A 24,778-nucleotide genomic window follows, 5' to 3' on the forward strand; every position below is an offset into this window, starting at 1 on the left:
TTCTTCTTAAATAACTAAATATAAACATTTTTTTCAAAAGCACAAATATTAATTTGTAAAATCACTTCTATGGTAGTTAATATTTCTTTCTTTCTTTTCTTTCTTTCTCCTTCCTTCCTTCCTTCCTTCCTTCCTTCCTTCCTTCCTTCCTTCCTTCCTTCCTTCCTTCCTTCCTTCCTTCCTCTCTCTCTCTCTCTCTCTCTCTCTCTCTCCCTTCCTTCCTTCCTTCCTTCCTTCCTTCCTTCCTTCCTTCCTTCCTTCCTTCCTTCCTTCCTTCCTTCCTTCCTTCCTTCCTTCCTTCCTTTCTCTCTCTCTCTTTCTTTCTCTCTTTCTTTCTTTCTTTCTTTCTTGTTTTGCATTTTTCTCCTTGTAAGGAAAAATATGAAGTAAAAACTTTCACAGGATATGAAAATCAAACAAATAAACAAATCTGACCAAAGCAGGCACTGTCCTTCAGCAGTGAGTTCCAACAGAAGCAAAAGTGGACATTTCACGGCGTATGGTACTAAAAGGCGAGAGTTCCAGTTCCGTGGTGTATTCGTTGTCGTTGTCATCACTGGTCACTGTGGAAGACTTCTGAATGCATTCCTCACAGCAACAGCAGCAGCACTCCATAAAGGCCCGGCTGAAGGGTTTGCAGAGACAGAAAAGGAGGACTGGGGTGACACAGGACTTAAAGAACAAAAGGAACTGGCTGATGATATTAAGGAGGTCCATTGTCTGCTGTGAAACCCCTGTAGCCATGTAGGCAGTGACAATATTGCAGATGTTTTCAGGAATAATGCAAAAGCCATATAAAATGGTCAGTGCCACTACTGTACAGTTCATCTGGCTTTCTAGCTGAATTTGCCGCTTATTCCCTCGGGTGCAGGCTTTCTCTACTTTGCGGATTTTCCTCGCGGTCACTAAAGAGCAGGTGATGGTGAAAAGTGTGGGCAAACAGAAGTAACAGCCGAAATACCACCAGAGTCTCGCACTGTCGTAGGTGAGAGCTAAAACGTAAATGGTGTCCGGTAAGTCAGGAGAGATCTTTATAATGCACCTTTCCGCAGGAGCTCGGCCGCTAAACCCCAAGTCCTCCTTGCTCAGCTGGCGGAGAACAACTTCTGGAAGTGCCAGCAGCAGAGCTCCAACCCATATCACAGCAAGTTTGGCGGTTGTGGAGGAGCAGTTTTCGATCATTTCGTAGTACATCTGTACGTTGGTGGCGGCGCGGAAGCGGTCTATGCACAGAGCGCACAAGGTGAAGGTAGTGACTCCGAGAGAAGCGACCTGCGGGGGAACACAGAATACGCTTATTCTGGGCGTTCTCTGAAAGATCAAACCAAGACTGCTAAAACAGTAAGAAGAGAGACAGAGACAGAGACAGAGACAGAGAGAGACAGAGAATGAGGCATGGGTAACTGGGTTCAGGACTTCAGCTGAATCATTGTAAGCATAAAAATAGAAAACAAATTGTAGCTGTTCAGCTGTCCAGGGGGGGTCATTGGAGTGAAGAAATTTTAGAAATGGAAGGACCCATAAAGACCAGCTATTCCAATACCATTTTATTACAGATAAGAACCCAGAGACCCTAAAAATTTCAATCACCATAAACATGCTTTCCACTAGCAGATCCAGATAAGGAATATGTGTCATGGAGAATATCCCATTTCGTTACTGATGAGGATGGCCATGTTTTCCAGAGTCCGGGTCAGCAGTGTGCCTTACACACAGCAAGCACTTTACAGCCTATTGTTTCTGGTAGATTAGATGGTTAGAGAGCTCCTCTAATTTCTCCTAAGTGCAAAATAAAGTAATTTAACATTCTTTTCAAAGGCATACACTTATGGAAAACAAGAAAGGGAAATCCTCTGGAGGCCAATATCAAAGAGAAAACAAGTACTAAACAGATCAGCGATCCCTCACTGTCCCTGCTGCATGTTTGCCCTAGGGCCATCTGCCATTCCTGATGAGGTGTGATGTTACTAATAGTTTTAGCCAGTAGGATGGGGCCAGATGCCCAGGTACATGGAGCTAAGAGAAAAAGCTAGGGACAATGTAGGTGGAGATTAGGTCAAAGACATCCTTGTGGATTTGAAACTCTCCACGTATACTAACATCTTTAGAGGTATAAAGAGAAAAAATAGGGGAAACAAGAGAGAAGCTAGCCTGCCTGATGGGGTTTGGGTCTGTGTGAGTTAGGGAAGAGGAGAGAAGAAAATGGCAAATTCCAACCAGGTACGGGAACCTACATGGTATAAGGGCCAGAATTCACACCATGTATGTGGCTCAGAAAAACCAAAATGCAATTTAAAATCATCCCAGGAATGCTTACACATTGTTGGTGGGAATGTAAATTAGTACAACCTTAATACAAAACAGTATGGAGAGTCCTCAAAGAACTAAAAGTAGATCCACCATTCAATCCAGCAATCCCGTTACTGGAGATCTATCCAAAGGAAAAGCAATCATTATATCAAAAAGACACCTGCACTCATATGTTCATGACAGCACAATTCACAATTGCAAGGATACAGAAGCAACATAAGTGCCCATCAACCAAGAAGTGGATAAAGAAAATGTGATATATATATATATATATATATATGTATATATATATATATATATATATATATATATATATAAAATAGAATACTACTCAGCCATAAAAAAGAATGAAATAATATCTTTTGCAGTAGCTTGGGTGGAACTAGTGGCCATTATACTAAGTGAAATAATGCAGGAATGGAAAACCAAATGCCACATTTTCTCACTTATAAGTGGGAGCTAAGCTGCAGATATTCCGGGGCATTCAGAATGGTACAATAGACATTGAAGACTCAGAAGTGGGGAGGTTTGGAGGAGGGTGAGGGAAGAAAAACTACCTATTGGGTACAATGTATACTATTTGGGTGATGAGTACACTAAAAACCCAAGACATCACCACTATACAATTCATCCATATAACCAAAAACCACTTGTATCCCTAAATATATCAAAATAAAGTAACATAAGTAAATAAATAATAAAATCATCCCAGGCACCTGGTAGAAGCAAACCTTAATCCACTCTGGAATAAGGCACTTTAAAACCAGGCCCTAGAGAAATCCCGCAGATGGAATTCAAGGGAACATGGATTCACAAAATTGAAAATCACAATATACAAGAGACAACCAGCCACTATGAGCTTATGTGCCAAAAAAAACCCAAAAACAAATTACAGAATCAGACCTAAAATAAGTACATTCATCATGAAATAAGAATATTTATCAAATTTAAAGACAAAGAATGTCTAGATATCCCAACCATAGACAATTTCAGGTCAGAAAACTATTTAACAATGAATACAAGGAATATTGTGTACAAAAAAGGCATTGCTCTTATATACATATGGTCAGACATCTAAAAAAAATGACAAAGGTTAAGAACCAAAAATATGTACCTATTTTTTCCACACTGAGGCTTTTCTACAATAATGAACACATGTTCCTAATGTAAACAGGCTCTCATTCATTTATCTATGAAATGTTTACTGAGCATCATACACATACTCTAAAGGGGCACACAGATATGTATCCAACACAAGCACACAAATACATCTACTCTATGGCAAGCACTACACTTGACATTGGGAATATGGAAAGGTACAAGAAGCAGTCCTTTCCTTCAAGCAGATCATACTCAACCAAGAGGAGGAGGATGGTTCTCAAAGCCACAAGATAAACACAGCAATCACCCAGGAGTATCAAATGTACTTAAATATTTTGGGGGAAATTTAAGTAATTTAATGTCTAATAAATGTAGTCATTATATATTTAAACAAAAACAATGCATAGAAGGTAAAATGTTAATGAGGTTTCAGATGAAACATGAGACTAAAAGAATATGCCCAAAGTGGATGGAATGCTTTGGGCTGTGCCCTAGACACCTGGGTACACGCATTCACTCTCCCCTGTCTGCTGGTGGGGAGGTTTAAGAAGCAAAGTTATAGGCCAGGCCTTGGCAAAGGGGTAAGGGGAAAAAATAAGTATAATGTTAATATCTAATATTTTTAAACTCAAAGAGCTCATGTTGAAAAAAGGAAAACCATTTGTCACACAATTTTTGTACTTAAAACATTAGTTGTTTGTCTACTACATTCAAGCTGTCACCCTCCTTGGAACCATGGCAACTTGCCTCACAGATTTTGAGAGTTCCAATGGCAAATATTCTCTACTCTTCTTACATCCTACGCATCAGATAGTGTCTACTAGTTCTAACATGAAAAATAAGAACAATGCATCCATGCCCTGACCACTCTCATAGCTATTAGTAGAGGTAGTCTGAAAATGAAGTATAATGAGTATATGAAAAGCAAAAATGAAGAAAAAATATGACTAACAAAGCTCTATATCGGTGCAGATAAAGAGGTCATGATTGGGCTTACAACCACAATTCTTGTTCTCCAAATTTTTCAGAAAGTCTCCCATAAATACCCACACAAGAAACATCAATCTGACAAAAAAAAAAGCCACCTCTACGTTCACCTTTTAAAAGTTAACTTACAAATTAATAAGTTGCTCACACTGATGGAAATTTGTTTTATATCTATGCTGGAGGCACAAAATAATTCTAAAATTGAGGTGCACATTGTGCAACTGTCTTATGATCACATATTTTTTAATGTCACTAACTGCCACACTTGGGGAAATCTGAGAAGGGCTGATCATTTTCCAAAGGGTCCACATCAAACAGTATCATGTGGAAATTGAAGTACTTTATTTTATCGATTTTTGAAACTTTACATTTGTATATACGTTTTTTAAATGTTTTGATTCATTTCTCTTAAGAACGTAAAACAAAAAAATTACTAAAGCTATCAGATGCACACAAATCCTCAGCAAGTCTTTCTGTGCCATCGTGACTGAGGCAAATCTTTGTGAGTGTTCCCGTTACTATCTATCCTGAGTCAGTTCACAAATACAAAGCTACAAAGGTTTTATGCTATGCATTCTTTTGAAATTTTGAATAGCATTTCTATTAAAGGAAAGCTCAGTAATATAAAAATACCGAAGACTGAGGAGAGGCAATCTGTTAGAAGCTCAGAACATCTATTTGCTTGGTAGTTTTCTGTCATTACTTACAAAGAACACAATGCATAAAGGATAGTATCTTCTCCTCTATTAATCTCCCTAATTTTAAATCCAGAGATTTAAAAAATCTGGACCAATTCTCACAAATGTTAGCATTTGCATACCTAACTCCAAGCTGGAAACAAAGCCTTTCGTGAGAGGTAATAGCAAATGCATGTGGGTGGACGTGTATTAAGAGTAAGATGGGTGGGTTAGATTGCCAACTCCTTAGATATCAAAAGCTGTGCTGCACATCCACTCTTAATTAAAAGATATTCACTGCCTCAAAAAGTATGACAATGGTTTTTAGGTTCTATACAATTTCATCTCACAAGATAACAAAAGCAGGGACAAATGTTGAGCAAGATTTACACGTATTCCAACGTTTTACTCAGGAATCCTTCTACTGTCCATTTTATCTGAAGATTCTCAATTCTTCAGTCATATTCCCGAAAGCCCTTAGAACCAAGTCATAATCTCAAACATATATGATCTGTAGTCTTCTCGACAAATCATGGAGGGGTCCTCCCCAGTTTTCATACACAAATTCCAGAAAGCTCCAGTATTTCAGCCTCCTGTTTTCTTTTTGTTATTTCTTTGTGATAGAAGTTAGGATCCAGATAAAACAGAGTACAAAGTCAGAAAGATCATAAGAGCAACAGAGAGAATTGCTGAAGGAACCAATTAGGAAAGTAGCAGCACCGCCCCAAATGCAGATTGTGTTTGTAATGCAGTTGCTAACATCAACTGCAGCCCAAATGCCAATCCCAGACATACACTCTCTCCTGCTGCCACTGCCCGCAGGGATAATACTTCAGGTATTTTTCTTTAAATTCAATTATGCACTAAATTTTACGATGTGAAAGAGCAAGAAATGCACAAAAGCCCTGCCCAGTACTTCCCCAACTTATTTAAAAAAGACTTTAAACATGTGTAAAGAATTACTGTACACCTCAGAAATTAATTGATGAAAATCATCTGAATAATGGGTAGTGGCCTAATTTCTGCTTACCCAAACATGAAATCTATCCATGTAATTACGATTCCTAGATGTTGGAGCAACATGAAAAGATTTCCATCACAATTTTTAAATATACTTGTTTACGTACAGCTTATTAAAAATTCTACCAAGATGAATAGTGCAATTATGTGCAATTATAAAACTGTATCATGAATGCTGAATCTTCTGCATTTAATGACCATATCTGACTGCTAAAATTCAATATCACTATGAAATATGCTCTTGGGAGTAAAGCTGTTAAGCACTGGCTTAGATGGGTAGTTCTTTGAAGCAACATCCTGAGAGATGGAATGAGTAAGATGCAATCTCTTATTAATTAAACTGCAATGGGAGAAACAATTAACAGCAACAAAAACAGAACTGTAAATACTTTTAATAGACAAGACTATTAATTTTGAGAATTTCAAGATCAGAGGAAAGCTGAAAACAAAATTTTAACTATTGGGGAAAATAAGATATTGAACATTTTGAGGGTATTGGCATCAAAATGCAGAGATGGCAAGGGAATCAATATAAACAACTCTAAGATCGTTCTTTCAAACAGTAATATTCTGCCCTTATTTGTATTCCAGAATAAACACAATAAAGCTCCTTTAGCTCCTGTCCAGGCAACATCCAGGGCAGTAAGGCTTTGGGCAGCCACAGCCACAGCCACCTACAGCAGTGCTTCAGGGCACGGGAGAGACACAGGACATGCTAAGGCTTGAGGATTCATGCAGGGATGCAGCAGCTCCAGTGCCAAGGTGTGGGGTTTGGGGTCCCTCTTCTTGATCACCCTTAAATGATTCCCATTTTAGTATCATTACGGGTTTATTGAATTCTGTATCAGGTCAATGCTACATGAGTATATATGTATGTGCATTTTTTTTTGAGGGAGAAAGAATCCATAAAATATACTGTGCTTGCTGTTAGGAACAATGATGAATAAGGCATGAATTTTATTCTCAAGAGGTTAGAATACAAGGCAGAATTTCTTGACTATCTACCACCTGCTACCATGCACCCAGCAAATTATATATGGAAGGGCTCATTACAGTCTATAGACAGATAGGCTTGACTATCACAGTTCCCGGCATGTTTGCTGTGACTTCCCTTGAAGGGGACATATCCATGTATGTTTGGAGACTGTAGTTGAGAATCACTGGTTTAACAAGATTGGAAGACAAACATAATTTCAAAACATCTCCTAGGGAAACTGCTTTAGAGGCTGACCAAATTATAAAACCTCCCATGATACATAGTTGTATTTCAAAAAACACGATCTAATTCTTTTCAAATATCATCTATGTCTGCCTTAGTCTATTAGACTAAGATAAACTTGGGATTGACAGTTTGAACTATTTGTGAACAATCCAGGACTGTAATGATTTGTATTTTAACTGAGGAACACATTTAAATCTGTGGGATGAAAGGGTGGTGCACAAAGGCAAGATAACTTGAAGACCACCCAGAAATCATGTTTCAATGTGCTTTTTGTTGTTCCAGACACACACACAGTCTCATAAAGTTGTAAAAAGTTTGCTTCTGTGTAGGAAAAAAAATAGCCCAGGTAAGAATGACATTAGCTTTATATATTACTTTAGTCATATACAAGATTATTTAATGTTTGAATGGATTGCTTAAATATTCTTTTATATGCTAATACATTTTAAGGATAAAATTTATGCTACTGCAATATTTGTTCATTTGGAGATTCATAAAGTACATGAGAATAAATGCTAAAGGCTTAAATCATTTGCATTGTAAAATATTTTTATTATATTCTATGCTTTAAATGTTTCACTAACTCAAACTAAACTTCACTTTGAAGTCATCTAAAAAGGTTTATTCCTAATTACAGTCAAATTGCAATTGGTTCAAGTTAATGACTCAGATATTTCAAGTGACATTCAACACCCTGACAGATGAGTTCTCATCTTGCCCTTGCCTCAGTTTCTTTAATAAGAAGCAAGGTAATATGTATTTCTTCACTTATTGTGGATGCTGAGAATATGATATTCCATGAAAGTCCACTGGGAAAAGAGGAAAGAAACCTACAAATACAGAGGATTTCGAAAATATAGTGGAAGTTGCTGTGAATGGCTTCTAGAGTTATCTTTTCAATTTTTTACAGCAACAAACCAACAAAAAAACAGGTAGTTTGATCAGGATAATGAAATAGCATAAATACAGTCACCTGCATAGAAGTGATGTGGTTCTTCATCTAATCCATTGTCACCACCAGCAAGACTGAATTTAGAGAAACTCAACCCAGTAGTTATGAGAACCACGGATATATCACAGCTTTCAAATGTTTTGGCCCTCTGCTAAACTTGCATTTATGAAATCTTGAATTCCAAATTTCTGTTCAGCAATTATGCTGATCAACTTCAGATAGCTATTTTATATCACTGATGAGAAATTAACCCAGCCAGTAAGGTATATGATAACAATGACTTTGAGGAAAGATTCAGAGCGAAACTATCTTTTTCTAGAAGAAAAAAGTGTATGCTTCTTTCCATCACAAGTTAATTTTAAGGTCAATGGTTTCCTCGGTTTCTGCTAAAAGTAAAACCAAAAGAAAATTATAAGACAACACACTTAATAATTAAGGTGGAAAGCATACTTTATAAATCAAGATATAACTAGATTTCATTATCCCCACTGTTCGAGTTACTAATTCAAAGCAAATATCAGGCCCTAAGGAAACCTGGGCTACCATATTCACTTTGTACTACATTAAATTCCTGTTCATTCAAAATGATATGAAAAAAGAGCACACAGATGGTTTATGAAAAACAGTAATCAATCGAAATACTGTCTTAGCTTTTTCTCCCTTTCTCAGAAGCTTACTGCAGACAAACAAGGAAAGAAGAAACTATTAAGAATAAACTGTGAAACAGACAACACAGATCACATAAAGTATAACTCATAAAGTAAATAGTATCTTTTGTTAAATCTTCTGGTACAAACACTGCCCAGTAAAAAAAGACCAATGTACTTCACAGCAAAATGTCCTTCATATAAAATTGAATCTACATGCTTACGTACAGTGAAGTGACTGAAATACACTGATTTTCACAAAATAGGGAAATTTCTAACCAAGGTCATGCCATCTTCACTCCAGCCTAACTTATATTTTACATCAAAAGAATGTTTAAACACATCTATTTATGTGCTGTCCTTTGTTTACGAGTGACCCTCAAAACAAGGGCACTATTGTTAAGAAAAACCATTCATTTGGGCCATGAAAGATAATCTATTATAAGTCAGTGGTTACAGGCCTAAAAACCAGTCAAGAAAAAAGCAGGATGAGCCAGGGTAGAGTTTCCTTTGAAACTCTAAATGGCTTGAGCCTTTGGCTTCTTCTTGTATTTTCCATAATCCTTGTGCTTGTAAGCACTTCAGGGCAACTTCCAACCAAAGAGATACATCTTTGGATACCAGTTGGGGGGAACATGTTTATCAGAGCCACTGCTTATCAGAGTGCTGTGAATAAGATGAGCTTTATCAGAAGGTCTTCATTTCAGAGCAGATCATGATACCATGCAGTGACACACATTGATTAGTGTTTCCACACCAAAAACAGTGACGAAAGGTCTGTCTCACCCTTAAAACTACACACACACTGCTTGTGCACTCTCTGGAATGAAATAGGGCTCTTCACAGCCACACTTCCATAGTCAGAGAGAAGGCTTCATGATATTTAATCTGACACACACATATATAATAAATACCCATTTATTTCTATTTTTTAAAATTTCAGAATATTACAGGGTTACAAATGCTTTGGTCACATAAATTGCTTTTGCATTGCCAGAGTCAGAGCTACAAGCATGCCCACCCCCAGACAGCACACACCACATCCATTAGGTATGAATTTACTTATCCCTTCTCCTCCCTCCCACTTGCCTGACCCCCAATGTATGTTACTTTCATGGGTGCATGCAAGTGTTGATCAATTGGTACTAATTTGGTGATGGGTACATATAATGTTTGTTTTTCCATTCTTGTGATACTTCACTTAGAAGAATGGGCTCCAGCTCCATGCAGGATAATACAAGAGGTGTTAGATCACCTTTGTTTTGTGTGGCTGAGTAGTACTCCATACATATACCACATTTTATTAATCCACCCATGTATTGATGGGCACCTAGGTTGTTTCCACATCTTTGCAATTGTGAATTGTGAATTGAATTCTTTCCTTTGGGTATATACCCAACAGTGGGATTGCTGGATCAAATGGCAGTTCTACTTTTAGTTATTTGAGGTATCTCCATACTACTTTCCATAGAGGTTATACTAATTTGCAGTCCCACCAGCAGTGTATGAGTGTTCCCATCTCTCCACATCCACACCAACACTTGTTATTTGGGGACTTTTTGATATAAGCCATTCTCACTGGAGTTAAATGATCTCATTGTGGTTCTGATTTGCATTTGCCTGATGATTAAAGATGTTGAGTATTTTTTCATATGTTTGTTGATCATCAATCTGTCTTCTTTTGAAAAGTTTCTGTTCATGTCCTTTGCCCACTTTGTAATGGAATTGTTTGATTTTTTTCTTGCTGATTTTTCTGAGTTCTATATAGATTCTAGTTAACAGCCCTTTATCAGATGTATAGTATGTAAATATTTTCTCCCACTCTGTAGGTTGTCTATTTGCTCTAATGATAGTTTCCTTGGCTGTGCAGAAGCATTTTAATTTGATCATGTCCCATTTATTTATTTTTGTTGACGCTATAATTGTTCTAGGGTCTTCTTCATAAATTCTTTGCCTAGGCTGATATCCATGAGAGTTTTTCCAAAATTTTCTTCTAGAATTCTTATGGTTTCATGCCTTAGGTTTAAGTCTGTTACCCATCGTGAGTCAATTTTTAGGAGAGGTGAGAGGTGCAGATCCTATTTCAGTCTTCTACATGGGGCTATCCAATTTTCCCAGCACTATGTATTGAATAGGGATTCTTTTCCCCAGTGTATTCTTTTGTCTACTTTGTCAAAGATTAGATGAAATATGAGGATGGTTTTATATCTGGGTTCTCAATTCTGTCCATTGGTCTATGTCTCTGTTCTTGTGCTAGTACTATGTTGTTTTGGTTACTACAGCCTTGTAATATAGTAGGAAGTCTGGTAAATTGATGCCTCCCAATTTGTTCTTTTTGCTTAAGATTGCCTTTGCTATACCGGGTCTTCTCTGGTTCCATATGAAATGTAGAATTATTTTTTAGCTCTCCAGAAAATGATGCTGGTATTTTAATAAGGATTGCATCGAATCGTAGATCACTTTGGGCAGCACAGATATTTTAAAAATATTGATTCTGCCAATCCATGAGCATGGTATGGTTTTCCATCTGTTTACATCTCTGCAATTTCTTTCCTCAGTGTATTGTAGTTCTACCTATATAGGTCTCTCACCTCCTTAGTTAAACATATTCCTAAGTATTTTATTTCCTTTGATGCTATTGTGAAAGGTAATGAATCTAAGATTTTACTTTCAGCTCAAATGTATGAAAGTTACTGATTTGTGTGCATTGATTTTATACCCCGAGACTTTATTGAATCTCTTTATGAATTCAAGGAGTCTCTTGGTTGAATCTTTGGGGTTTTCTAGATATAATATCATATCATCAGCAAAGAGCAATATTTTGACTTCTTCTTTCACATCTGGATACACTGCATTTCCTTCTCTTGTCTGATTGCTCTGGCAAGGACTTCCAGTACTATGTTGAATAGAAGTAGAGATGGTGGGAAACCTTGTCTTGTTCCAGTTCTAAGTGGGAATGCTTTCAATTTTTCCCCATTCAGTAGGATGTTGGCTGTGAGTTTGTCATCTATGGCTTTAATAATTTTGAGGTCTGTCCCATCTATGCCTATTCTGTTATGAGTTCTTATCATAAAAGGGTGCTGAATTTTGTCAAATGCTTTGTACTCTGCAAAACTAAGCTTCTTATATGAAGGAAAAATAAAGACTTTCCCAGACAAGCTATGGCTAAGGGAATTTGCAAAGACCAGGTCTGCCCTGTAGGTAGTACTCAGACCTGTATTATACACTGATCAGCACAATAGACACCCACCAGTGTAAAATCACCCAAAAGCTAAAGTCCAGAACCTAGATTCCACAATAACTCAAGAGGTAAAACAAAACAATAAAGGTCTACCCAACAGGAAGAACAGAAATCCACCCCAAATATCAATTTTCTCAATAAATGTGAATGGCTCGAACCACCCACTGAAGAGACATAGGCTGACTGAATGGATAAAAAAACTAAGCCAAGTATCTGTTGCCTCCAGGAAATGCATCTAACCCACAAGAACTCATTCAGACTCAAAGTGAAGAGATGGAAAACAATATTCCAGGTAAATGGAAACCAAAAAAACCAGCAGGTGTGGCCATTCTCATATCAGATAACATAAACTTCAAATCAACAAAAATAAAGACAAAGATGGTATTATATAATGGTGAAGGGAGCAATTCAATAAGAAGACTTAATAATCCTAAATATTTATTCACCTAACACAGGAGCACCCAAATGCATAAAGCAAATCTTACTTGATCTAAACAAAATGATAAACAACAATGCCAGATAGCCAGGGACTTTAACAACCCACTGACAGAACTGCACAGATCCTCCAAACAGAAAATGAGCAAAGAAACAATGGACTTAAACCGAACTCTAGAACAAATGGGCCTAACAGACATCTACAGAACATTCCACCCAACTAACACTAAATATATGTTCTTCTCTCCATTTACTTCTATTTTACCCAGCCTATTTCATTTATATGTAATTCCCAATATCATGAGGAAAAATATTTTCAAACTATCAATTGTCATTATTGCCTCATTCTCCACCTTCTTTTCTCTTCCTTAAGCTTGATAACATGCTTTTCCTTATTTTAAAAAAGCATTTATGACTATTTTAAAAAATATTCTTCTAAAATGTGTCTTGATTTTATAAATCCTTTCGTTCCCTTTATAGTCCCATCTTGAATTAAGATTTCCTACTACTTACGACTTCTGAAGAACAGTATATTCCTTTTATAGTTAAAAAGTCATTTAATTACAACTTATCTAACATGTTTTTATTTAACTATAAATCTTTCCCAGTGTCCATTAATATAAAAATGAAAATGAAGATTAGCATCATTTTGTCCTAAGATATAAGCCATCTACTGGAATCAATAGGACTAATGAAATCTTTTATATTTTATATTTATTTTCAGTAAATCAAAAATTCACTTCCAAATATAATATTTTTCCCAATCTCACAGTCCAGTCTTCAATCCTTGGTATTATGATGATCCTAATCAATCTTAAGGTGTCCTGAAATTCCAATTGTTGTCCTAGGGATTCTGATGAGTTTCCAAAAGGAATAACAAATTTTCACCTATTTCCCCTTGTGACTAATGATATTGATTTGCATGATGATGAACTCAAAATAAAAACAAAAATATTTGTTGTTGGGTAATTATGATTTGAATGATATTGAGAAACTACATTTTAAGACAATATTTCTCAGCTTTTTATCAAAATTTCACCATCAGTAGTCTGTTAAGGAAGTAGTCTTTCTTCATTCAATCTCTTTATAAAAGGCAAATATCTCTAAATCTCACATCTTTTTTTTATTTCAGCATATTTTAGGGGTACAAATTTTAAGGTTTCAAATAATGACCTTGCCCTCCCTCCCCCAACAAGTCTGAGCTTCAAGCCTGACCATCCCCCTGACGATGCACATCTCACTTACTATGTATGTATATGCCTGCCCCCTCTTCCCTCCTCCCACCTGCCCAATACCCAATTAATGTAGTTCCTATGTGTCCACTTGGGTGCTGCTCAGTTAATACCAGTTTGCTGGTGAGTATATGTGGTGCTTGTTTTTCCATTCTTGGGATACTTCACTTAGTAGTATGGGTTCCAGCTCTATCCAAGAAAATACAAGATGTGCTATATCACTGTTGTTTCTTAGAGCTGAATAGTACTCCATGGTATACATACACCACATTTTATTAATCCACTCATGAATTGATGGGCACTTGGGTTGTTTCCACAGCTTTGCAATTGTGAATTGTGCTGCTATAAACATTTGAGTGCAGGTGTCTTTTGTAGAGTGTCATTTGGTATTAGCACAAAAATAGGAATATTGACCAGTGGAACAGATCTGAGAACCCGAATATAAAACCATCCTCATATAGCCATATAATCTTTGACAAAGCAGACAAAAACATACACTGGGGAAAAGAATCCCTTTTCAATAAATGGTGCTGGGAAAACTGGATAGCCACTTGTAGACGGCTGAAGCAGGATCCACACCTTTAACCTCTTACAAAAATCAACTCACGCTGGGTAACAGACTTATACCTAAGGTATGAAACTATTAGAATTCTAGAGGAAAATGTTGGAAACACTCTCCTAGACATCGGCATAGGCAAAGAATTTATGAAGAAGACCCCAAAGGCAATCACAGCAGCAACAAAAATAAATAAATGGGACATGATCAAACTAAAAAGCTTCTGCACAGCCAAAGAAATAGTCATGAAAGTAAACAGACAACCTACAGAATGGGAGAAAATTTTTGCATCCTACACATCTGATAAGGGGCTGATAACTAGAATCTACTTAGAACTCATGAAAATCAGCAAGAAAAAATCAAACAACCCTATCAAAAAGTGGGCAAAGGACATGAACAGAAACTTTTCTAAAGAAGACAGAATAATGGCTAACAAACACATGAAAAAATGTTCAACATCTGTAATCATCAGGGAAATGCAAATCAAAACCACAATGACATATCCCTTAGCTCCAGTAAGAATGGCCTTTATCAAAAAGTCCCCAAACAACAAATGCTTGGGTGGATGCGGAGAGAGAGGAACACTCCAACACTGCTGGTGGGACTGCAAACTAGTCCAACTTCTATGGAAAGCAATATGGAGATACCTTAAAGCGATACAAGTAGATCTACCATTTGATCCAGCAATTCCATTACTGGGCATTTACCCTAAAGATTAAATCTCACATCTTGATGTGAATTTGTTTATCAGAAGCTTCTCCTATGAGAGAGATTTAAACCAAGGAGAAGACAGTTAAGGTAGTAGTAAAGGTCCTCAAGTGGGAATTGACGAGGAGGAGACTATTTTGTAAAAGAAAGTGGCAGCCCTGAGTACAGTCATAGACCTAATAAGAATGATTCATTCCAGGCAGGGATCAAATCAATGACCGTGGCCTCATTAATGCTATGAACCATTCAAATGTACACACATATAACACTGAAAATTATCATAAATTCACAAAGTGAAAGTATTCTGTCTCAAGAATAAGCCTGGCACTGGGATTATATCCTGTGTTTTATGGATGCTTTATGGAAAATATCTACACTTACTTTGCAAATAGAAAGACCCCATAGTTGAGGTTGCAGTAATCCATTATCCACTCTACCCCCAAAGTTATAGATGAGATCATCTTTTTTGGCACAAAGAATACTATCCTAATTAGGATATTTAAGAGTTAGTCTTGGCAACAAGGTTGAGTTAATTATGGCACATTGGCAGGTCCATTCTTTGGAAGTAAAATAACAGGAGCACCCCTGGGGGATGGAGCAGAAGTGCAGTGCCAAAGACAAACCTCATTGCGTAGTTGCCTGCCCATGCCTCTCCTCCCACAGTCTATATCCCAGACACGGGTTCATGTGCTTCCAAGGGGATGCTGTTAAATCTAGTTGCAGAACATAAGAAAAAAGCCATTAGAGGTGGAAAAATTCTATCAAGGTCCATGCAGTGTTAGGGCAAAAGGAAAGGTAGATCCACACTTACTCAGCCTTGGGTGGATTCATAAGCTCAGATTTGTTTTGCTTTTGCAGATACATTTGCTTCCTTTTCTCTGTTGAAGGATACTTTGCTGATATAACCAGATACCTCAGAAGCCCTCAGAAACTCAGGATAAATCCTTACTCTGATTATAAGTTTGAGTGATTAATCCAAGTCTTGGGTAAGTCAATTCTTTATTCTTTCCTTTCTCTCACTCTACAATAGGGTCTAAAGTATCTCCCTTGTCTGTCTCCCTTCCCAGGTTCTCTAAGATCAAATTAAATAATATGTACCATGTTTCCCCGAAAATAAGACCTACCCATAACATAAGCCCTAGCAGGATTTCTAAGCATTGTGCAATATAAGCCCTACCCCGAAAATAAGACCTAGTGATGGGCGTGGCTACATAGCGTATCTGCACAACCCATGCATTTCATCGCAGAGCTGTAAAGAAGACGAGCAGCCCTTCTCATCTGCCCCATCATGACAGCCACTATTCCAGAGGTGACAGGAAAGGTTCGGGCAGCCCCACCAACAAGGTCGGCTCCCCCTGTCAGGTCGGTCCAGGCCATCCTGTGTGTGCTGCAAGCTGAGGCTTTGAAGGGAAAATAACACATCTCTTGAAAATAAGCCCTAGGGTGTCTTCTTGAGGAAAAATAAATATAAGATCCTGTCTTATTTTCGGGGAAACACGGTATGTTTTTGATATTTTCAGAAGAAAAGGACTCAATTTAATGCACTGGTTATTACAATGCCAAATAAACATTCGTTTAGGTAAAATTATAAAATGTAATGTATTTAATGTCCTTTATAGCTAATAAGGACTAATAATTGTAAAGCAAAGATAGTTACCCTAGGCATTAATACAAATTACGTATATTCAAAGAAACTTCTAGAACTGACCAATCTGCTGAATTATCTGTCCATTATTATTATGGGCTTCCTATCCCAGGAAATCTAAAGAGCACAAGAAAGCAAGAATTAAAATATTTTCCTAGCTGTAACTTCGCATCATGGATCTAGTCTGTATGGGTATTTATGAAGATTAGTAGTAAGAATATAATTGAGAAGAATGAGAGGGAGCACAGTTTCCATAAATTTTTCCATCCTTGGGCATAACCAAGTACAACTGTGAGCTGACCCATTCCAGGGCCATTTCTGAACTTCCATAATGCTCTGTTCAAACCTCTATTATAATTTTCAGCATGTTATAGAATATTATTTTACTTTTTTGTAACTTTAATAGCAGTCACTCATCTATGGTATTTATCTTTGGAAACTTTTTCCCTTCTTCCTCTCTTGCCTTCTCCTCCCGCCCACTCCTAACATAGTGCCTCACATAGAAGAAAAGACCAATAAGTGTTTGATAAATGAATGGATGGTGAATAAATGAATGAATGAATGTTGAACAGATATGGAAAATGATTATAGAAAATAATAAATTATTCAAATTGTTCCTGAATCAGTTATTGAGTGCTGCTTTGTTATATATAACCCTTAAAAGCTGAATGCCAGATACTATTTCTAGAAAGGAAGTAAAGAAAAATCCATGTTGCTGTTTATACTTCATTGACAGCTTTAGAAATGGATACATTCTCATTACAATCAATAGTTACAGAAACTATCTGAATTTTTCTTTTAAATAGCATAAAGATTTTATTTCTTATATAAGGCCCAATTCAGTTAAATTCAACATATACCATTCAGGAATGGAGTTTTAAATAAAAGCATGCTCTAAGAAACTGCTTTTTCTTTCCTGCTAGAGTCCTCAGCTAAATATTTTCATATGCATGGGGATGAGGAAAATGATTACAAAAAGATTAATGAGAAGTCATAAAGTATTTGTTAATCATCATTCTTATATATTGAATATATTTTCCCTGAGAATAGTATTACTATCTTTCAAATTGTGCATAAAACTGTGTGTTTCCACTTAAAAGTCCAGTAGAACATCTAATGGCTAATCCACCACTCAAGGAAAATTTACCGTCTGCACGATAAATGTGCTATTACTTGAATGCAGGAGTTCTAGGGAAATCTGTGTAGAACTGCAGAGATGTATGGCAATGTCATCGTCAGTCTCCAACACCCTTCCTTTCTTTCTGGTCCGTACTAGCCACAGTTTAAGGCAATGAAAGAGCCATTTGTTTCACTCGGTTTAAAACCAGTATTTCTAAAACCATCAGAGGAGCTGGCTCTTCTCATCAGAAAAGATTCTAGACTTATCACAAATTATGTCCAGACCAGAGGCCATGGTGAGGTGCAGTCCCTTTATTCTCCCTCCACCCCCATGCAGTAATTTTGTATCCCATTAAGATAAAAGTACAGTCCGATCTGGGATTATCTCAGAGCTATTTGAAGCCTTCTGCCCTACCACACAAGATGAAAGTATTAGTTCTTTCAAGAGAAGCCTAGATCATTCAAAATCCCCAATTAATGTCTAAACAGAAGCAAATATTTGACAGTTGATCTGGGTCCGATTATACACTGACTCCAACTGGTTTCCATGAAGTAATGAACAAAGAGCTGTTCCGGCTCCCATATGCAATGCCTGAGTTATTTGGTTTCACACATTGGTTAGATCCTTAAGCAAATGGTGTAGTAGGGAACTCCTCTGTGATTCTCCTATTGTAATCTACACTCAGACCTCCATATGCAACACATACACACATACAACACTATACATATACAAATGTTGCTTTGAGCATGGTTTTTTCTCTGGTGACTATGTTGCCCTTGGTCTTTATGAGATTTATCACTAGGCCATAAAGATGTCATAATCCTGGAATAGAAAGGAAGAGGTCATCAACTTTAACAGTTTCCAGCACATTCCTACTCATAGTAATATTAAGCATCATAAAACTCTCTTTCTAACACTAGACCGTGGAAGCTGGGTGCTACCCTGAAGCGTTAGGCCAACAAACTGTTGAATGCAAATTGCAAAGAGTCTGTAGTTTCTGCTAGAAAAATGTCTTCTACTTTTCTGTATAAACCCAATTCTTCCCCAAATTCCATTATCCTCTTCAGAATATGGTAACACTCAAGTTATAGCAAAAAAGAACTGTGGTAGAAAAGAAAAAGAAAGCAGAAGAGAAGATGGGAGAGAAAAATTTAAAAAATCAATAATAATTTTGGATACAATTTAAAATTAACTATGAAAAATTTAAAAATAAAAACATTGTAAAAGGCTAACCACATTATTGGAAAGATGGTAAATCCTACATTATAAATCAATACGAGGTACATTTTTTTTAAAGGAAGAATAGCCAACAAATAAAATAAATATAAGACAGTAAAAAAAAAAAAAGTAAAGAAAAGGCAAAATCTAGAAATATGGAAAGAAACAAAATGTCAAATGCTTTCAAAAAGTCCTGAGGTCATGAAGTAAATATATTGGAAGGGGATTTGAAGAAAGTTTGAACAAAGGTAATATATTGTATTGTCCTTCACAAATCAAACACACTGTGATGTTAAGAATATAAAATGGAACATATAATTTTTTGATCATTAAAATGATCATGTTTGGCACATTAAAAAGTATAGTTGTCTCATACTATTGCAATTTAAAAAATTTTAATCAGGTACCGACTGTAGAATTTACTGCCAGTTTATATAGGAAACAAGATGAAACTCAAAAACAAAGGAAGCCATACATTTTATCACATAACAAATGATGTTAACTGGCCTTTTCTTTTTTCCTGTCTAGTAGATATAGAAATAGTTTTTAAAAGATACCAAGGAGCAGAAAGGAAAAGAAAACACTCACTGGATACAACTTTTGTCTTATACATGTTTGTCTAATTAGCAAACGTCAACATGAAGCATTAAGACTAAGGGTCTGGTTGCCACTGACTAGGTCTTTACTCTTAGGATGGTCTTTCTGTTCTTTGAGCCTCATGTTTCATCTTTAAAATGAGGGGGTTGAGTCTGGGCCCCATGGCTCACCGCTGTAATCCTAGCACTCTGGGAGGCCAAGGCGGGAGGATCGCTTGAGGTCAGGAGCTCGAGAACAGCCTGAGCAAGAGCGAGACCCCGTCTCTACTGAAAAAAAATAGAAAGAAATTAGCTGGACAACTAAAAATATGTAGAAAAATGAGCTGGGCATGGTGGCGCATGCCTGTAGTTCCAGCTATTCCCAAGGCAGAGGCAGGAGGATTGCTTGAGCCCAGGAGTTTGAGGTTGCTGTCAGCTAGGTTGACGCTATAGCACTCTAGCCCAAGGCAAGAGAGCAGTGAGACTCTGTCTCCAAAATAAATAAATAAATAAAATTAGGGGGTTGGATTAGAATGCCATTTATTTCTAATTTAACATTAGAGTTCAAAAACCACTGTAATAAATGCTGTGGTTTGTTCAATCCCAAAGTCCTGCAAGAATTCTCCCGATTGCTGGGATTGTTGGTAGTTGACAGCTCCATTCCTGGGAGCAGCCTTGCATCCAATGACTAGCTCATTAAGAGATATAAAAATTGGTCCCTCTTGCCTTAATTCAGGACATCTCTGAATGGTCACCCTAGCCCTAGAGTTCTTCATGGTATCAGCTGAGGTCTTTGTGGCAATTACATCACAGTTCAACTTCTCCCTCAGCCCAATTCTGCTTGCTTCATTTCCTAATGAGTTTTGAACCTGAGGGCATACCCCAATATACTTCATGCCCCAATAAATAAATCTCCATCACAGGGTCTGTTTTTTCAGGAACCCAACATGGGACAGGCACTAAATTGCCCTTACTCCTGTGAAAACAGCAATGCCTCCTGGAGGCAGAAATGCTTTAGTTAGTTTCATGTTTAGACTATAGCTATAATCAGGAATTATGAATCCAATATTATTATCTAATAGTTATGTTTATAAAACATGGTAAAACATTAAAAATGTATTTCAGAGGAATAAGAGGTAGAAATGTAGAAACACTACATATTAAGATTTTCATTCACTATTCTAACAGTAAAGAAATATATAATTTAAATTTTCAAGGGAAAAAACCAAATGAGTGAATTATTTTGAAGTCTTTGCTTCTCTAGAAAAAATAAAGACTAGTACTAATAACTGCAAAATAGAGAAAGCTATAAAGATGGAGGGAAACCTAAGTAAAATACAGAGTAAAAGAGAGATTTTACTAACAATGAAAGAAGAGGTGAACAAATAGCCTTAAGGAGGATAAAATTAAACAGAAAAGGAAATACAAATGAAAGAAAGTATTATACACTTTTTTAAAATGCTCAGAATTAGAGTGAAAGAAAATTAAAACATACGTAATACCATCACTCAAAACTCTTAAGTCTCATTAAACTAACCAAAGTTTTTATATTTTTTCCTGAATTTTATAGAATTCTTGTCTTTTAAAGTTTTCTTCTAAGAACTGGTAATTTCTTTTCTTTCCTCAATTTCTTTTTCTGTCCTCTCTATTGTTTTCCCCTCTAATATATAAAAGTTTCTACATTTCTAGTACATGTTCAGAAAGACAAGCCAAAACATTTCTCTTAGTGGGGCACCTCTCCTGCCCCCTTTGTAGTTTACTTTTTGTCTCCTTCTTGCATAAGTCAATTTCTTCTGCATTATTCAAATAATCAGAGAAACCTTAAATGGAAATTGACCTTAAAAAGATAAGTGGTGGGTAAACAGACACATATTCTCTTACATAAGTTTAAAATGACCTCCTCCACAATTGAAAAATGAACTGTCTACCATATAAATTGGATGTTTCAGAGATACTTTGAGCTTGGCAACAAGAGAAATCCTGGATCCTTGTAAAGTAGCAACAGCTGATTTAGTAGTCATGGAATGACTCTGCATCTGATCTGTGTCAGGATACCAGAGGGTCTTATTTATTGTCTCTTGTCTTGGTCCTTCTAAGTAGGTACTGTTTTCTGTTTACTTATCCCCTAGCTTTAGGCCCTGGAACAATGTTGAACATAGTGTCACTGGCCCTGGTGCCAGACAGGATCAGGGACTCTGAAATATTTACAGTTTCCCTTCTTCTGCTTCCATAAATGAAATGGACAGTCTGAATGGAGAAAATCAAGGGCCAGCTGGCTTACAAACACAACTGGCAGCAAAACACTTGAGCCCCATCCAAGAGCTGCTGTTTAAAGAGAGGCCATTTAAAGAGCAAATTCCAACTACATCAATAATGGTTCAGGACACTAGTTGAAGAATGAAGCAGTAAAATTTTACTTAAAATGACTTTCACTTTCAAAGTTTGGAACCTCTTACAGGACCCATGTTTTAAAGAAACTTTTTAGTTTTAGCATCAATCCCTTAAAATAGCCAAATCTTTATATCCATCCCACATGACAAATAATACTATATACTGTGATATGTTAAACAAAATCTGTGCCATGGTGGCCAAAGTCTTATTTTTGCTCAATTTCATTCATGCAAAAACAAATAAAACTGTTAGAAAATTGAGAAGGAAAAAGAGAGAAACCAGAAATGGCATAAGAATTTAGATAGCATAGCATGGAAGACAGCCAGACACTTAAACTAATTTGAGAGGTTATTAATATATCATGAGGCCAATTGACAAACAAAGAAAGGCAGATTTCCTTTTTTAAAAAAAATAAAAATATTACTCCAGCTTTGGTATTTTAAAAAATGCAATAATCTTCTTGGGGGGAAAATCACGTTGAAGCACTAAAAATCAAGTAGATAAATGCTAATGATTTTTTCCCCCTTGCTGGGCTCTCATAATGACAAGCATGAGCTGGCCATTTATTTAACCCTATAATCTCTGATAGGTGCCAAATCAGAAATATGCATAACACCATATTCAGAGAGATAGATGTATAATCCAAACAACTGTGTACACTACTAGGTCATCATTTATTCACAGCCCAGGAGCAGATGAATTTGAAGGTGATGTAGTAAAGCTGCCTCCTTTTATATATGCATGCATGCATAAATGATTGGAAAGCGAAATGGAGGCGGGACCTAGATAAACAGCAAAGGGCTTCAGCCATGTAGGCGCATCCAGAAGCAGTTCTCTGATGCTACAATCCTGCAAACGGATAAAACCAGTAGCTTGAGACCCCCTGGGAAGCATTACCTCTATATAGGGCACAATTTTGCAGGAGAAGTCCTCCAGCAGCCACTTCTTGGTGAGCTCGTGGAAGATGACGAGCGGAAGACAGAAGAAGATGATGAGAAAATCCCAGAAGGCCAGGTTGGCCAAAAGGGAGTTGGAGATGCTCCGCATGTAGTAGTTGTGACACACGATGCACATCACCGCCAGGTTGCCGATGATGCCGGTGCCAAAGATCACCACAGACAAACACATGACCGCGTAGGCTCCGTAGGACTCCTGGGTCAGCGGGTAGAAGGGGTTCTTCAGTCTCACGCGCCGGTTCGTGCTGTTCCCCCGGCGGGGACCCCCGCGCTCATGGACCCCTTCACCCGAGGACCCATTCTGGGCCAGCGCCCTGCCAGGAAGTGCAATTGTCCGCACTTCGTGCCCCGCCAGCCCACTGACCGTCTTGGATAGGGGCTTGTGGCGGGAACCCTGGAGTTTCCTGGCTCTCCTTGGCCAGTACAAAAGATCGCTGGCTCCTGGCACCGTCTTCACACTCTGCTCCTGGTTCCACCCGGAAATGCCAGTGCTTCTGGGACCCTTCTGCTCTTCCTCTGATATCTGAAGTAAGAGTTGGAGGGCGGTAGGGTCTCCTCTCCCCAAAGTTTCAGGGGGAAACTGACCGCGCGCACCTTTCCACCTCCAGGGGCTAGGCGGTCTGGTTGGAGGTCCCGAGGGTTCGGCTGCAGACACCTCCGCCCCTCTCCCGGCACCTGGGTAATCGCCTGGGGCCGCCGGTAGGTCCCGGGAGGGCGCGGCGAGTACCGCTGCCTCTGGCTTCTCCCAGGGCGCAGGGGCTCGAACAACGTCCCTTGCAGAATTTCCCGGTCCCCAGGCGTCCCTGCTGCGGTGCTGGATCAGTGTAGATGAACAGCTTTGCCCCAGACAGGTTTGGTTCCTGGGTGCAGGGCCGGACCCGAGGGCAGAAGAGGCAGAAACCTTGAGCAGTAGCAGAAGCAGCAGCTGTGACATGCGGACGAGAAACGCGCCCGTAGCCCGCATGGCTTGGCAAGGGCGCACCCAGCAGCCGTGGCTCCTTGCTTAGGACCGACACCTGCTGCCTAAGTTACTGCTGCGAGTTAGACACATGTCACATACTCACCCCCGCCCGGGCAACGGGGGACCGGAGATTACCAGGAGGGTGGAGGATGGGTCTTGGGGTCACACACACTCCTACAATCCTTCCTCGTTTGGTGTCCCGTGCATTTCTCAGACAAAATCCAATCCGAGCGAGGTGTACCCTCAACGTTTCACAGAGGGAATGGCTACTCTCGGTGGCCGACCTTGAAAAGTTGCAATCAACACCTGACTCTTGATTAATGTTGCAATTGGGGAAAACCGAACGAAGCCCCACGGTCCTCCCTGTCTTTGGGTGGTTGCCTTCTCGTAACAGTTGCTCTGCTTATTTACATCCTTTCCATACTCCTTTATCCGGTTGCGAGCCAAGGTCTCTAGAGGGAAAGAAAAACAAGTCCCCCTCTCCCAGACGACAGGCAGTCACAATGCCGCTCCCCGCTCGCTGGAAACAGGTTGCAAACAGCAGACTCAGCGCCGATGCGCAAGCGAAACTCTTGCCCCACCTAACCCCGGCGACTTGAGACGCTACTGCTGCCAGGAGAAGCGGGATTCCAAACCCGCGGCCACTGCCAAAGTTGCTTCTCCTCCAGCTCAAAGTTGATGAGAGGGCGTCGCGGGCTGCTGGGCGGCTTGCCCGGGCGAAGGGAATCGTGGGGGGCAGCAGAGCAAGAGCGCGTTGCTCGTCTGTGGACTGTGCCGCTGGCCGCAGGAGCTTGTGGCTGCCACGGCGGGCGCAGCCGGGCGGA

At 38.5% G+C, this 24,778-nt stretch overlaps 1 protein-coding gene across 1 annotated transcript; it reads right to left on the reverse strand.

Moving 5' to 3' along the window:
- Positions 1-24,778, reverse strand: GPR37 (G protein-coupled receptor 37). Its single transcript, XM_012789095.3, has 2 exons — positions 22,935-24,778; positions 1-1,272 (listed from the first exon to the last, which is right to left on the reverse strand). The coding sequence occupies exons 1-2, from the start codon at positions 23,955-23,957 to the stop codon at positions 454-456; spliced, it is 1,842 nt and encodes a 613-aa protein (XP_012644549.1). The 5' UTR covers positions 23,958-24,778; the 3' UTR covers positions 1-453.

Source organism: Microcebus murinus, chromosome 9 (genome assembly GCF_040939455.1).
Source record: "Microcebus murinus isolate Inina chromosome 9, M.murinus_Inina_mat1.0, whole genome shotgun sequence".
Lineage (NCBI taxonomy): Eukaryota > Metazoa > Chordata > Mammalia > Primates > Cheirogaleidae > Microcebus > Microcebus murinus.